This window comes from Calidris pugnax, unplaced genomic scaffold, assembly GCF_001431845.1.
Source record: "Calidris pugnax isolate Ruff unplaced genomic scaffold, ASM143184v1 scaffold24, whole genome shotgun sequence".
Lineage (NCBI taxonomy): Eukaryota > Metazoa > Chordata > Aves > Charadriiformes > Scolopacidae > Calidris > Calidris pugnax.
The window spans coordinates 13,525,534-13,541,296 of NW_015090922.1; the positions used below are offsets into that span (position 1 = coordinate 13,525,534).

The 15,763-nt window shown below is 46.4% G+C and overlaps 1 protein-coding gene across 2 annotated transcripts in view; it reads left to right on the forward strand.

The window, feature by feature from the left end:
* The first annotated feature begins 453 nt into the window (after nt 1-453).
* LOC106893376 overlaps nt 454-15,763 on the forward strand; it is a 72,413-nt gene continuing 57,103 nt past the window's right edge. For both annotated transcript variants that reach the window (XM_014951303.1, XM_014951304.1), the window contains exon 1: nt 454-1,072. In XM_014951303.1, coding sequence (XP_014806789.1) covers nt 968-1,072 — 105 coding nt within the window. In that variant the 5' untranslated portion in view covers nt 454-967. The remainder of the gene's footprint in view (nt 1,073-15,763) is intronic.

Here is a 15,763-nt window from a genome sequence, read left to right on the forward strand (position 1 = left end):
GGTGGCGAGTGTCCCTGCGGCCGCGGGCCCTTTGCCGGCTCCCTGGGCGGCTCGAGGGACTGGCGATGGGGTACAGGAGTCCTTCCCGCGGATCCGTGCTCGGAATCTGGGGGGCAGGACGGGCGGGTCAGGGCATCCCCTCGCCCTCCTGGGGCGAGCGGTCCAGCACCAGCAGTTGTCGGTCTGCTGCGTGCCAAGCAGAGCCCGCACGGGTCGGGGACCCGGGAGCGCCGCCTGGGACGGGCCGCTGCCGGCCCCGCATCGGGCCTGCGCCAGCCCGGGCCCCGGCCCGATGCGGGCATCTCCGGGCCGGAGGAGCGGGCACCGGCGGTCACGCCGGCGGGGCCCCTTTAAGCGGAGGCCCCTCCCCGTCCCGCCCCGTCCGGCCAATGGGCGCCGCGGCTGCCGCGCCGTTTGTTACAAGTTTCCCGTCGCGGGCAGGGTGCGGGGCGGTCGCGGCGGTGCGGGAGCCGGGGGACGGCGTGCGGGAGCCCGGCGGCGGCGGGGCGCGATGCCCGATGCACCGCCTGGGCCGCCGGCGTCGGGGCTGAGGGAGGCAGGCGGGAGCGCTGCCGCGAACGCAGCCCGGGGCCTCGGCTAGGGAGCTCTGCCGTCCCGCAATAAACACTCTGCGCCGAATGGGTCTTGTCCCTTGCAGCACGCTGCCAGCTGGTACCTCCCTCCTTTCTGAAGCGTAACCGGGGAGGGGGGTGGAAAGCGAAGGAAGTTTGGTATTTATTTTTTTCTTTAGGCTTTGGAAAGGGATTCCCTCTCCCTCCCTCTGCGGAGGGCTGTAGGACGGAGTGCGGTGGCGGAGGAGAGGGGCACAGCTGGGAAGGGGGCTGTCCGGAGCCTTGTTCCCCCCACCCCCGTCGCCTTGTACCTGGGGGTGCTGGATGTAAGCTCTGCGGAGCTCCTCCAAGCGTAACAGCAGCGGCTCGGCAGATGTAGATGCGGGCGTGTGTGTATGCTTAACCCTTTCTTGGCTCCTCGGATTTGTACCATGCTGAAGATCCTCACCAAAAAGCTCAGGAACCAGAGTTTGAATGAAATTCAACCTTTCCAGCTAAAGGTAAGAGCAGGCGGTTTTGTCTCGGTTGTTTTTTGCACCCTTCAGCTTACTAATAACGGGGCCTTGAGAAGCTAGTAACTTGCAGTGTTTATTATGCTGGGCCAGTTTCCTCTCAGCCAGTGTGCTCAGCAAGAACTGGTTTAGGGTGTATTCCACTTACTAAAGTCCTGTTCCTTTGCTCTTTGAGTTACACTGCACAGTTCAATAGGTAATACAGAAAGGTGAATAAAGGCAGAAGTTCTTTAGAAGTATTTTTTAATGGGGTTCACATTTAGCAATATAGGCATTTGCCTGTCAAGTTACCTTTGTATGTGTGCAGTCTGTAGTCTCTTAGCTCTCACTAGGCTAGAACCCCTCTGTGCTAGGTACTGTACAAACATGATTTGCCTAAAATGCCTTTCGGCTTGTTATTTGCATTTCTTTCCCTTCTGGTCCTGAAGGCTGGAATCTGAGCTGAAGTTTGCAGTCGGGCTCCGTGCATTGACCCATGGCTTTCCGAATGCTGCTTACACCCTTAGTGCTTAAAAGAAAAATGAAGATCACAGATTCAGGATAAGGGATATCTAAGCCCTTCCTGCCAAATGCAAGGAGGAATTTCTAAGCCATATGCAATGAGATAAAAATGGAGTCGTGATGATTTACTTACAAAAAATGACCATATCCTGATTTGGCAAAAGTGTTGTGAACCAAGGGATACTCTCTGAAATCAGCAGGGTTACTCTGAATCGGCATCAGTACTGCAGGAAGCGTAGTGCCTGGCCTCAAATCAAAGAAGGGATCTGGGAAAAGTAGCAGCCCTCATTGCCCAAGTTGGGGGCTGGGGATCCATATACCAGACTCTAGTGGAGTCTTTTGTATGTGTTACACAGAGGCGAATTGCTGTGTGGCTGCACTTCTGCGCAGTCACTCCAGACAGACTGATGGCAACTTTGTTAGAAACAGTGCTGCTGTTTCCTCAAAGTTCGCTGTGTCCTTGCAGTTCTTCCTGCAGGGATTGCGCGTTCTGTGGTTCTTAGGGGAGGCAGGTGTAGATTTTATTTTTGGAAATAATGTCAATACTTTAGGTTATGGTGGATGGATTTAGTGCAAAATATCTCTGCAGAGGTGGTGGGGGAGTTCTTTTGAACGCTGTTTCTGGGCCTTGTGGCTGCAATTGCCTCCTTTAGCTTTATTGTTTGTCTCTTTGGTGCCTCAGGTTGTGAAACTGAGAATCTTTCGAAGAAGCTGTCAGGGGTATATACAGCCTTCAGCTGCGTGGAGGCGTGCAGGAAAAACCACAGGAGTGGGTATCTGCAGCCATTTTGTTCATATTAGTGCCATGGTCTTGTGCTTCAAACAGGTGGCCTGCGTTTTTGCAGGCCCGGTAGAGAAGAAAGACTTAAGCTTGCACTGTTTCTTCTAAGGCTAATGCATAGACCATCAGAGGTAGCTTTGCAGCCTGCCATGGAGAGTGGTACAATGACTAGTATACATGTGTATGGGCAGAAAGCCAGACTTTCAAACTCTGGGTTTATATATGGTTTGTAGGCCTTTAGGGACCATATGCAGCTGCCTGGTCTTGGTTGAGCCTTGTACCAGCATACTAATCGCTTAACAGAGCATGCAGTGCTCTGTCTTGGGTGATGGGCCACATCTCCTTGCAGGTGTGGTCATGGGATGAGAGTCACAAGCTGTGAGCTGTGTGGGAGCTTCCCGTGGTTGCACTGTGCATGGACTCTGTGACAAGGCCAAGTTTCACTCTACTCCCTCAGATGATGTGGGCTGCCAGACACAGACTGGACTTCTGCCTTCTCAAACTCCATGTGCTGGTTGGTGCCCGTGCAGGTCTTTGCCTATTCTGGCATGTATGGTACATGCATTATGTAAAAGGTTCAGCCTGCTGTCACTGAAACTTAGTGAAAAGTTAGTTAGGTGTGAGTATAGAATCAGGCCTGTAGTAGTATGAATGGAGAATGAGCAACTAATTCAGATAGAATAAGAACTGATCTGCATCCACCACCTAAACAAAGAGCTTTCTGAGCTTTAAAATCAGTGTGCTTCGTTGCTCTTCTCCTTCATTACCCACTTGCTTTTGCACTTTATGACCTTTGTTGGAAGTTCCCAAATTCAAGGGAAAACAAACTGCTGTTGTGTTTCTGGCTTGCAACAGTGTTGCCATTAAGTCAAGTCCCAGGAGACTGTCCTTGAGTAAATTGTCAACTCATTTTTGTAAGATTGGGAGGTTTGACCAGCTTTGGATTGGCAACCAAGCTTTGGGAATCTTTTCAGGATGAAATTTCTACCTGCTGTGAAGATCTTATTTTGCTGCCAAGTGTCCTGAATTGGTTTAGTGTTGCTGTGGTAAGTCCTCATAGCTTTTCTCCACTTGGAGAAGCTGCCACTGCCTCCTGCAAGTAAATCCAGGAAATAAGCAAGTTTTGGGTGCTGATGTAATGAACTCTTCTTCCCTCCCCTACTGAAGTTGGTCTTTAGGCAGTTGACAACTGAGGCTGCTCAGAGGGCTTTGGCTCAAGAGGTCTGCTAGTTTGTGCTGGTGTTGCTGAGGAAGTTGCTGTCCCTTTATTGCCATTTCACCAGTAGTCACCATAATGGGATGGGACTGATTAGACTGACCATGTGCTGTTGGATTAGCATGCACTGCCATCAGTTTCTGGTAAGGGTGGCTGGGCTATGAAGTGTGGTAGTTGGGGTTCACATTTGCTTTAGCCTTGGTAGACTGGTCCTGCTGACCTTGCTGTCTCCCCACTGGACATTTGTGCCCCTGTAGCAGGGGCAGCTCAGTGACGGCATGTCCAACTTCTGTTGTGGTTCATAATCCTGCCCATTGGCTTAGAGTCCTTCAGCTGCTGCAGCTAAATCCAAGAGAAGGTTTTGAATTGGAGCCTTGTGCCTCAGCCTGTTGTTCCACCTCTTGCTTCAATGGTCTGGTGTTATTTGCTAGAGATTAGGCCAGATTCAGAAACCTCCAGTTTTTGGCTGGCTCTTAGAAATTGAGAGCCAAAAGCAGATCTGACTACAGGTTATGGCTCATCTTTGACAACAATTGGCAACTGGGTGTGTTCCAGAGCAGACTTTGTGGGACAGGAAAGAAGAGTGAGAACAGGGGATTGTCCCATACTGCAGTGGAATGCTTCAAATAAGGAAAGTAAGAGAGGCCTGTAACTCAAGGCCCGAGTTTTCAGTTGATTGTCCAGTGTTACAGTCTAGTACAGTATTTTATTATTTTCTTTCATAGTTTTGGACTAGTAGCCCTTGGAAGCCCTTCCTGAACTATAAATTAAACTGTTCAAGGAACTTTTAAAATGAATATCCTGGGGTTGCACATGGGTTTGTGATGGAATACTGATACTGAGCCCTTAAAAGTACTCTCCAGGCAACTCGCTGAGCTCTCTACAAATGAAACATCTTGTTCATCCCAGCAACTTAGGGTAGGGGTTTTTCAGACAAATGCATTTCTTCCAAATCCCTCTTCAACTCTTGTGCCCTTGCATATTTGTATAGTGGCTAAAGTGTAGGTGTCTATTTTCTAAGCTTTGCTTGCAAGCAAGCTCCTTGGGGCAGGGAGCATCTGGTTGGAACAAGTCTGTGCATTGCCAGTCAAACTAAGCCCTTAATTAGTGGCCCTAGGTATTATCAGAATGAAACAGTTGAGTTGTGGTGTGTTAGAAAATTAACTGGCTGGAACATGTAGCTGAAGAAAACTGAGCACTTTAAGGGTGGCAATTTCATTCCAGCTCTGCTGTCGACACAAACAGTTTAGGAGGCAATACAATTGTTGTTCTAATCCACAGAAGTTGTTAAATTACTTATGTACTTAGCATATTCCTTTTGTCCCAGGCAGAGGTGCTTAAGACATATTTGTCATTTCCATAACGTTGATTGATGAAATGAGCTCCTATGTGAGCCTGCTCTGGTGACAGAACTGTGTTTCTCTGCTATGTAATTTAGCTTTATGCTTGCTTATGAGGGAACTGTGGACTAGCCACTAACAGGGCTACTACATCAGTTCCCTTCAGGGACCCTTTCAGCATGTATGTGTCCGCACACAGTGCTGGGGACCAGCAAGTCGTGTCAGTTATTTTCTGCTGGCATCTGCATCTGAGTCAGCTATGGGACTCTGGTTGGGCTGGCTGGCCCTGACAAGCGACTGGGAATCAGCTTGATCCTTCTTATATGAAGGGGTTCAGCTGGCTGTGCAAAGGGAACCTCGAGCTCACAGGTGGTGGCTTCTGAGTCGCTGTCCTGGCAGTAGCTGGTGATTCTGCAGAGCCAGGAGCATGTCACTTAAACTTTTCCTCCTCAGACCAAAAAAGAGTGAAGTAGCATTGTTATAACTGATGCACAGTGGGTGCACTTCAGAAGATCTGTGTAACGGCTCATGCTTTGTATGAATGAGGACAGATTAATTTCCTTCTTTCTTTGGATTGACTTGTCACGTGCTCAGCCAGCCACCGGTCTTCAGGCTGGCTGAAGACAGTTTGGCACAGTGAAAATTTAGCTTTGTCTCCCGTGGCGTATGAAGGTTTTCTCTTCGTGGATTTTTTCAGCACATCCCACCAAACAGGTTCACTCTTCTAGGGCTGGAGGACTTTGGTTTACATCGAAGCTTTGCTTTTCCTCCTATTAACACCTGGTAACATTAGATGCTTCTGGTTTGTTTGTCCTTATCTCACTTATGAGGGGACAAGCACTTGCATTAATGTAACTGTGTAAATACAATTTTGACTATTGGAGTATCTATGAATATGCCTAAATTTAGGCCTGTGATAATTCGGACTAAAATTATGTTAGTGGGTTAGAAACACTGTGATAGATACTTAGCAAAGACAGAATAGAACAGGCAATGCCAGCCACTCAGAAACCTTACTTTTTTGAGACTTGTGCATGAGACATTGTACAATTCTATTTGGCTTCTAAATTCTGAATCTTCAAGGGTTGTGCAGACATCCAGCACCTATAATCTCCTGTAATGACTTAATTCCAGAAAGTAGGACTTCAGAAGAATTGCCAATATTGCAAATATAGCACAATGGGAAGTTCACTGACATTGGGGTAGTTCAGTGAGAGATCCTCTCAGCTGGCCTTATTTATGACTGATAGGAAAATACAGCCTAGATTAAAAAATAATTCGCCACCCAACATCATGAAGAAATCTCATTACTTTTCCTTGTATTTACCAATTCTTGATTTTTATTTGAATGAGAAATTGAATTCTGAAAATGTAATACTATGTATTTAACTGATACATTTCAGTGAAAACAGATTAATCCTTTTTGTTTTGCTGGAAAGTGCAGTTCTACTTCATTTCTTGCTGTCATGTACTGTCTTACTGCTCCTAAACTGATGTTGCAGTGTTTAGGATGCTAAAAGTTTTCCTGAGCAGTAAATTAGCTTATATTTGAAGTGAAAATAGAAAGCAGACCCAGATTATATTTTTTTTTAATTATGACTCTTGCAAAACAATGGGTTCACGTTTTTTTAAAGTAAAAAACAAGGCTTGCATCCACTTAAGACATCTCTGTAGAGTGGTGGGTGGGCAGGACACCACTCTGTTGCTTGCCGGTCCGGCCAGCTTCTCTGGCTTCCTGGAGGACGCCTGGGTTCACATCAGTGTTGTCAGGATCTTCAATATGGGAACCAAGGGCTGTATTCCCTTTTCAGTGGGAAATACAACTCCCACCCTCTGTATAGGCAACACCAATCTCTACCTGCATGCATTTATCTGTAGCCCCTGTTTTCCTATTCAGTGGGATTTGGGTTTCTGGGTGACCCAACTCCTCCTAGCAACCAGCATCACAGGTATGTGCGTACTGAGGGCTGCTTTCTACAGCAGTAACTGTTGTATGTGGCTGTGGGCAGAGCCTGTTTGTCCTCTTGCCATCGTTGACCAGCAGAGTCAGCCAGCTAAGCTGTTTTTGAATAGGCACCAGCGCCACCCACAACTGCTCAGCATGAACACCCAGGCAAGGATTTAGAGAAAAGCCAATTAGTTGTGACCTTTATCTGCACAGAAAGCATTCCCTGTGCAGTATGAAATCTCCCATGACACAGGCCTAAAAGTTGATGTAAAGGACGTATGGCCCAATGTGACCTATGCAGAGCTGATGCTATGCCAGTGTGGGCACAGGCCTGCCCAAGCTGTGGGGACATGGCACACAGGTAAAAGCACTGTTCAAAGTTGTCTGGTTTCTTCTGGACCAGCTTGGTCACTCCTTGAGGGTGGACAGCTCAGGATGCCTCTGGGCTTTTCTCCCCCCCTCTTGCTATGTTCTTGCTTTTCAGACCCAGTATAACTTCCTCCCTGCTGTGGGCTGGTCTGTTTGGACTTTGACCTGCCCTCCATGTGTACCTCACTATGTACATGAGACTGAATTGTTCGGTTCTTGTAGGACGGGCATTTTGAGGCTGGGCCATCTAAGGACCTGGCTGAGGCAGAGGGAATGGATCTTACATGGTGAGTAGTTTCTCTTCCTCCTCTGTAACTATTGCAGCACAGCAAGTGCTCAGCCAGGTGAACTTCTGCTGTTCTCTCTTTGAGACAGACCTAGCAGCATGGGAATACTATAAGAGAGTGCCCTTATGTGGGTACATCATGTGAAGAGCTCATGTGGTTGACTCTCTAGCCTAGTTTTGGTACCTTCATGGAGGGTGAAATACCATGGACACTTAAGGAAACTTCCTGGTGGACCTGGATGTAAGAAGGTATCTTGCTTGAAAGATCTGCACCAAAGCTGCCACATAGCTGCATGTGCGATAATCCAAATCCTAAGTTTTCCTAGTTGTTCTGGGTTAGCATGGCAGAATGCCATCTGGGGCTAAAAGCCCAAAGAAGGTTCCATGAGTGACTGTCAGCTTTGCAAGCAGGTTGCGTGTACCAGTCTTTGTTTCCAGCCCTCTCTTTCCCTGGCACTCTTAGTCAGCTAGCCCATCATCCAGGCTCACTGTAGAAATAAAGTCCTGCTGCAGAGCCCCTTCAGCTTGTCAAGACTTGAGCTGTGGTGCTGGGAATGGGGATCAATGTCTGTGCCTCACTGCCCTGCACCTTCTAAATGAATATTATCAGTGGAGGACGTGTGCTGAAACCTGGGGAGGTGTCCCTCAGGCTTGGTAGATTGTGAGGCTATGGATTCTCTTTATCAAATGAGATGCCATTGTGTGGGGCTGGTGTGACACTGTTGTTTGGTCATTGTACCCAGCAAACACACCCGAGAAAAGCCCTTTACAGCTTTCCCTGGGATCATCTGCCAACCCTTGTTCCAGCATCAGCCTGTATTGAGATGACCTAAGAGTTCAGGGCTAAAAATGCCCTCTGAAGAAAAGAGGAAACCAGTGCCAGAGCCTAAGCACCCTGAGGAGGTTTTTTAGTCTCGTTTTATGGGTTGACCTGAGGCTTGTTGCCTGACTGCAAGGTAAATGGCCCTTATCTGAATTTAGATTTATGAAGGGACAGGAGGTGCCTGGATAAAATACTTCCAGATACCTCAATATTCATTAATGTCCACAATGAGAGTAGATAGACCTTGGTTTCTGACATTTCTAGGGAGCAAACTATTGATTGACCTTGGGTAGCTGAATAATTGGTTTGACTGGGCTACAAACCTGTTTTTGAGCCAGTGATTTCAAGGAGATCACAGAATTCAAGTTGCTGGTGGCATAAAGATCCTATTTTCTTGCACTCATTTTGTTCAGAAGTCTGTCTCATCTTTCTCCTTCCTAATGGGGTCACATTGTTTCCATGATGCAGGCTATTTTTTATTTAACTGGTGTCCTTATTTCTTGGCATAGAGACCACAATCTGCCAAGCTCTATATGGGCATAAGATGAGAAGAAAATTTCTTTTGGTTGAATGGGGAATTTCCCATCTTGAGGAGGGGTGCCAGACAGGCAGTTAGATCCTCCAGCTTGCTGAGAGTGTGTCTGGATGTAAGCTGGGAAAATATAAAATAATCCTTCCATATCCTGTCACCCAGTTATTACACACAAAGCCAAGTGGTTGTTCCAGACAGTTGTCTGCAGCCAGACGGTTTTTGTGTATGAATTTCTTTAAAAAAAAAAAATCTTTATTCCTAGGAGTTAGTTATTTTGAAGAAATAAAATTTGTTTGGCCGAAGGCTAATTAACAGGAGAGAATAGTGGTATTTGGTGTGGAGCATATGAAGTGATGTGATCTAGAGGTTTAAAAAATCAGCAGCTTCATGTATATATTTTTGTTCATAGAAACCTCTTTCTTCTGTCTTGGACAGAACTAGTTATTCCTGGGAACCCTTCAGTGGTATTTTGCACAGGGCTGCAGCGAAATGCAGCTTTTCCCCTGTGTCGCTCCTGAAATGCTCTGGGGGGGGTGCTGCTTTAGTATGGGGTGCTTGGACACTCCCAGTACCTATCTGTGGTAAGTTGGATCTTCAAGAACACTGAGTTTTGTTCTGTGAATTTCCTTGTGTTGTGACATGTAAATACATGTGCTGAGTGGCCTGCTTCCATGAATGGGACTTAAAAGCACCCATCCTGTTTTAGACCTGTCTGTTTCCCCCTGTATTGTATCTCCTGTAGGTGCCAGAGGTGGGGACCTAGAGGAATCTCTAAGAACAGCACATATTTTGGTCTCGGGGACTTCTTGAGACAGAACTGCTGCTGTCTGTGCATTAGTAGCCCAGTGGACTTCTACCTTAACCTGTCCGCTTCCCCTCACCATGTCTATGTGGGGTTTTGTAATCCAGAACGTCCTGTGGCAAAATGATTCATACCTTAACTATATGTTGCTGAAGGATGACCTATTGTTTGTTTAGAACTTACCTCTTACTAACTTAATTTTGTGCTTTTTGGCTCATATATTGGAGGAGAGAATAAACACTCAAATTCTTTCTTTGTGCCACTCATCTCTAGCCCATCCCTCCATGTGTAGTATGAAGAGACAACCCCTTTGACAAGACTCTCCCAACTAGGAACCACTTGAAATCATGCAGTGCCTACCAGGAAAGGATCTGGTGCAGTGAGAGACATTGCAATTTTTTATACAGTCCAAACTCTTTAAAGATCCCTGACCAGATGCATCAAAGATCTGCTCTTGAAGGATTATTCTTTATTACTGGCTTGCTCCAGGATAGAACACAAGAAGTTTGGTGTAAATCCATAGAGATGAAACAGCTCATGTCTGGTTACACTCAGAAGGGTTAATGTAGGATTTTTAGATGAGAAGCCAGAAATGTCTCATGTGCTCCAAGTGCATTTTCCAGTCTGACTGTAAGGCATTGTTCCTTATGTTTGCAAATCTGGCTAATGTAGTTCTTTATGGCTGAGCAGAGGTGAGTGTCGAGTGAGGTCTCCCAACACAGGCAGCTTCTCCTCAGCTAATGAAGTATCTGAGGGCAATGGCAGTTGCCCTCTCTGGGTCTTTTGAGGAAGGAATGGAAAAACTGTTACCAGATATGCTGTTTATGCCAGCTGCTGTCAGCTGTACTTCCCTGGTAGAGGGGAGCCATGCAATGCGGGGGAGTTGCTGTAAACTGTCGAGGGACCTCTTCTCATCACAGCAGTGTAACAACTAGCTAGGCCAGTGGGGATGGAGTGTGAGTTGGGTGGAGTGTATTTAAATCCCTGTGTCCTAAGCAGAAATGGTTGGCACTAGTATGAGAAGCCATCTCCTGTCCTCCCCTCTCTCAGTACGTGCATGACAGATAAGATTAGCTATGCTATAGAGATGCCCCTCCAGTTCTAGGTGTCCCTTGTACTGCTCTCTCCTTGTCCAAGAGGGTTGTCAGCCTGTGATAAATAGCGCTGCTTTTAATATGACTGTGTTTGGAGCTGAGGTTTAGCAGCAAATGGGCTGTAAATTACAGATGGAGTTAAGTCACTGGATCTTAATGTAGGATGGATGAAGCCCTGAAATAAAGGTCTTTAATCCTTCAGGCTCCTTCTTGTCTTCTGGACTGCTGTGCTTTGTGGTGTCAAACTGCTGAATAACACTGCTCCTGTGGGATGTGAGCCAGGGGAATGCCAGGGCTCCATACTGTGAACTGTTAGAAGAATTGACCTCCTTTGCCGAGGGATCTCTTTGCAGCACAACTGTTTTGTAGGTTACTGCTTTTTTTTTTTAATGGGTATTTTCTGACACTTTATCATTGGTGTTTTTTTTGCTAATTCCCTTCTGAGTTATGTATGTAAAATGCTGTCTCCATGCATAGGGTGAGAAAGGTAACAGGTGGTTGCCAGTTTTCCAAGAGAATCCTTGAAACTTGGATATAAATTAGCCATAAATCTTGTTATCACATCAGCAAAGCCATGAGCAGAGTAACAGAGCTGGCAAAAAACTTACTGTGTGTCTCCATCACATGCAGGTGACTGCTGGCTGAGGCCAGGCTGTGCTGGGTGTTTGTACTCAGCAGAAATTGATTGGTGGGAGGACAGTAGGAGACTTGCTGGAGATTTTACTGGGAAAACATCTGGAAGCTTCACTTCCATGTAGAAGTGGAGCTGGAGTGTGTAGTTTGTCACCATAGTAAGAGCAATAGACCTTAACCAGACTCTTAAGCTAACAACATAGGGAGAGTTTGAGAATTTTGGAAGAAGAAAGGATGATATGTACCACAGCACGGAGCTGCAGCATTCCCATGGCTCCTGTACTGCAGAATCATTCTTATTTCATAAAACATCTGGGAATGCAAGGAGGAAATTAGAGGATTAAAGGCTCTTCAGTGGTAACACCTTAGTTACTGGACCCTATCCACCTGCTGACTGGGGGCTGTAGTGACTTTGTTCTCTCTGTAATTTTTAACATCATGACCTGTTAATTCATAGCCCCAAACACAACTGAAACTGTGTTTTTAAAAAGAGATTCTACTTCTTGGTGGCTTTGAGGATACGTAAACTGAACGGAGATTCTCTTCTCTAAGTTTTGGGGTATTATGGGGGCTAAGGATCAGAGTCTGGGTGTTTTCTGCCTAAGAAAAGTCACGTTTTTTAATTGGTAGCGTTCCTTGTGTCCTTTGTCACACAAGTTTGATGGCTGGTGGGAGAAGCGTGTGCATATATGTGGGTGCCTATACCATTGGTCTCTCCGGGGTAGAACTGTGTTCAGTCTCTTTGCAAGTACTGCATTTTGGAGGTTTATTTTGGGTGGAATTTAGAAGGATGATCTTGGGTTTGCTCTTGTAACAATATTTGCCCAGAGCTTTTGAGAACAGACCAATGGTGGATAGGTTGCTATATATTGCACTTCTCTGGAGCAGTGCTGATGTGTTGGGACTTGCTGGTTTTTCATTTGTGAAAGCCCCTGGTGTTTTTATCTTTAGCCTTCCCCTGCAAAATCATCTCAGTTTAGCCCTGAGAAGAGCAGGAGAAGCTTCATAAAAGGAGGCTTGCAGACTCTGCTGCAAGAGAAGTGATGTGGGGCATGTGTGTGTACAGAGTCCATCTGTGCTCTGTGGGGTTGGCATGAACCATATTGTGACCAGTCTCTGTGCTCCTTCCCAGTGCTGAACCCAGCCCCACTGCACTTGTCTCTGCATGGAGTCCTCTGATTAACTCCACTTGCAGATGAGAATCCCCAAGCCTAGGGCAGTGCCCTTTCATCTCTGTAGTTCTAGTCAGTTATGGCCACAGTTGTAACTTCTTTCCAGGAGTTGCAGAGAGCTGATAAACAATCTTTCTGTGCAAACAGTACGTTCAAAACACATGTATTAATTCTTTCATGGAATTACAGAAAGATGAGGGAGAGGATTTAAAACAGTAAGAGGACAACACACACACCTCCCCGCACCCACCCACCACTCATGTCCTCGCTGTTCTGTGCAAGCCTAGTGTTTTCCTCTCTGAAGATCTAGGTAACCCAACCTAAGTCCACGCTTCTTGCAATCAAGTTCAGTCATTGTTCCTCAGAACAGAAGCTGAATTTCCATGTTCTCTGGTTGACTCCCACAATTTGCACCCTGAGAGTTACCAATCACAATGCTTGCCTGTGCCTGTAAGCGTTCAACAAAAATGACATCTGTGTTGTTAAAGCATTGTGGCTTCAGCTATCTAGAATGACTCTCTGCCTCCCTCAAATCTGTGGAACCACCAATATTTAACTGGACTCAAGACCCATGCAGACAATGAGGTGTCTGACTAAATGTGCTGTGTTCGTATAAAAAAAAAAAAGGAATTTTGCTGTCTTTGGCATGGGGCAGGCCTGGAAAATAAAGGCCTTGAGGAGTGCACTGTCCCACCACCACTTTCACTGCCTCCGCCAGACAGCTGCTCTCAAGCAGGACAATGCTTAAGGATTATGAACCCTGGGTTTGAATTGTAGCCATTTGCAAGGAAATAAGGAAAGGAGTTTGGAGGCCAAGGTATTATGAAAATTAAAAAGGAAAACAATAATATCACCAGAAAAAAGACTTTAGAAAGTTTTTCCAAACTGGAACTGTCCTGGCTGGAAGTTTTGCTGTTGATGGACCCCAGCTGTAAAACCCAGATCTCATCTGGGCAGTCATATCTCATTTGTACGTGTTTGAAAACTGAACTGAACCTTTCTTCTAATCTCTACCTCTGCTGCTTTTCTTGAGGAGAGAGCCTCTTACTAGTATAAATCATCCCTGTAATGCTGAGTATTTCTAAAATAAGATTTAAAGGAGAACTTGGGAGAGGAGTAAGATGCTAATTTGAAGGTCTGTTTGACTCACTTCTTCCTTCCTTACGTTGTTCCATGGCTCAAAACTGCCTTTTGGCATCTCATCTCCCTTGTTTTCCCACTTTCTCTAATTCAAAGTATCTTATAATTGGGAGGATGGCACCTCCCTCATTCAAGATCAGGCTGTGTCTCATGGCAACTACAGCAATTGTTGACCTGGAAAAATAACAGTCGGGAAATTTAGTAAGATGTTTTCACCAAGGCCAAGCAGTCGGGAGGGAGAAGAACCAGCAGCAGAGCCCTGTGCTCTAGGATGCCTGTGTCTCTAGCAGTTTCTCTGTAGGCAGTGCAGGGACAAGGTGAGTACTGGTTTCACTTCTTCAGTCTGAAGCAATGGAAATCGTTTCCCCTTAGCAGATACATCAGTAGTCATGGTGAGCTGCTCATCCCGTCTGCTTTGGTGCTAGGAACTAGTGAGCGAGACCATCTCAGCAAAGTCTCTTTCCAGGGCACATGGAGTGCCAGGACTCAAGTGAATCAGCCTGTGTCACAAACTGCCTTATATGTGGCAGCACAGGCAGAGCTGACCCCTACTGGGAAAGCCACCTCCCTGGAGGTGAAGTCCCTCCCTCCCAGAGGGGGATTGGGAATGATGCCTTCCAGCCTGTGTGCGTTCTCTATTCAAGCTGGGAACGAGGGGTTGCCTATGGTCAGTTGTATCCTTGTCTGCTCCTCATCCACACACCCTCCACTGCACCAAACCACCCTCTTGGTGTTTTAGTTGTTTAGGACAATACAGCCATTGAGGCCCATTGGGAGAGATTTGTTCTGCCTTAGAAGTGAGATTCCCTTCTCTTTCATAAGCTCCCAGGTAAGTCTTAATGTAATCAATTTTGATCATATGATAGCAGGTTAATTTCTGTAAGCAAAACCAAGAGGAACTTTACCATAAAAGGGTGAGGGTTTTTTTATTTTCTGGTATATTTCATGACTATAGACTCTAAGGGTGACTGGACCCTTCAGAACCTGGGCAGTTCTGGCTGCATTTAGTTATCATCACTCAGTTGACAAGCAGCAGTGTGATGAAAAAGACAGAGAAAAATCCTTGCCTCTAGCTTTTTCTTCTATCTGCTAGTTTGTCTTTCATGGTAAGTCTCCCTTAAAGTTATAAGCTTTACACAGTTCTCCTTAAATATCATCTAGTTATTCTTCACAAACCCATCTTTCCTGGCCAGAGCTTGATGCAAAATCAAATGCATGGGGAAGTTTGTCCATGTTTCCATCTGGCATGGCAGGAGTTCATACCCTGACAGAAGGCATGTCTGGTGCTGGAGCTGAAGGACCTAGGTGTAAGACTGACCTCCTCATCAACAGGAGGTTGCTGTCTTTGAACTTCAGATCTGATACATTTCCTAAAGAAAGACTGGAGTTGGGTACCCATCCTTTGTTTTCTGGCTTGTTGTGTGCCATGACATGTAAATGTTCACACATCTGTGTGATCTGAATCACAGAATCATCATAGTTGGAAGGGACCTTTGAGATCGAGTCCAACCACAAAAAAAACCCACAACCAACCACCAAAAAAACCTACAAACGGACACAAACCAACTATCTCAGGCACTCAGGGCTGAGTACTTCCCTACTCCTGTTGGCTACGCTATTCCTGATACAGGCCAGGATGCTGTTGGCCTTTTTGGCCACCTGGGCACACTGCTGGCTCATGTTAAGCCGGCTGTCTACCAACACTCCCAGGTCACTTTCTGCTGGGCAGCTTTCCAGCCACTCTGCCCCAAGCCTGTAGCGTTGCCTGGGGTTGTTGTGGCTGAAATGCAGACCTGGCACTTGGCCTTATTGAACCTTATCCCATTGGCCTTGGCCCATTGATCCAGTCTGTCCAGATCCCTCTGTATAGCCTTCTGACCCTCAAGCAGACCAACACTCCCACCTAGTTTGGTGTCATCTGCAAACTTACTGAAGGTGCACTCAATCCCCTTATCCAGATCATCAATAAAGATATTAAACAAGACTGGCCCCAAAACTGAGCCCTGAGGGACACCGCTGGTGACTGGTCACCAACAAGATTT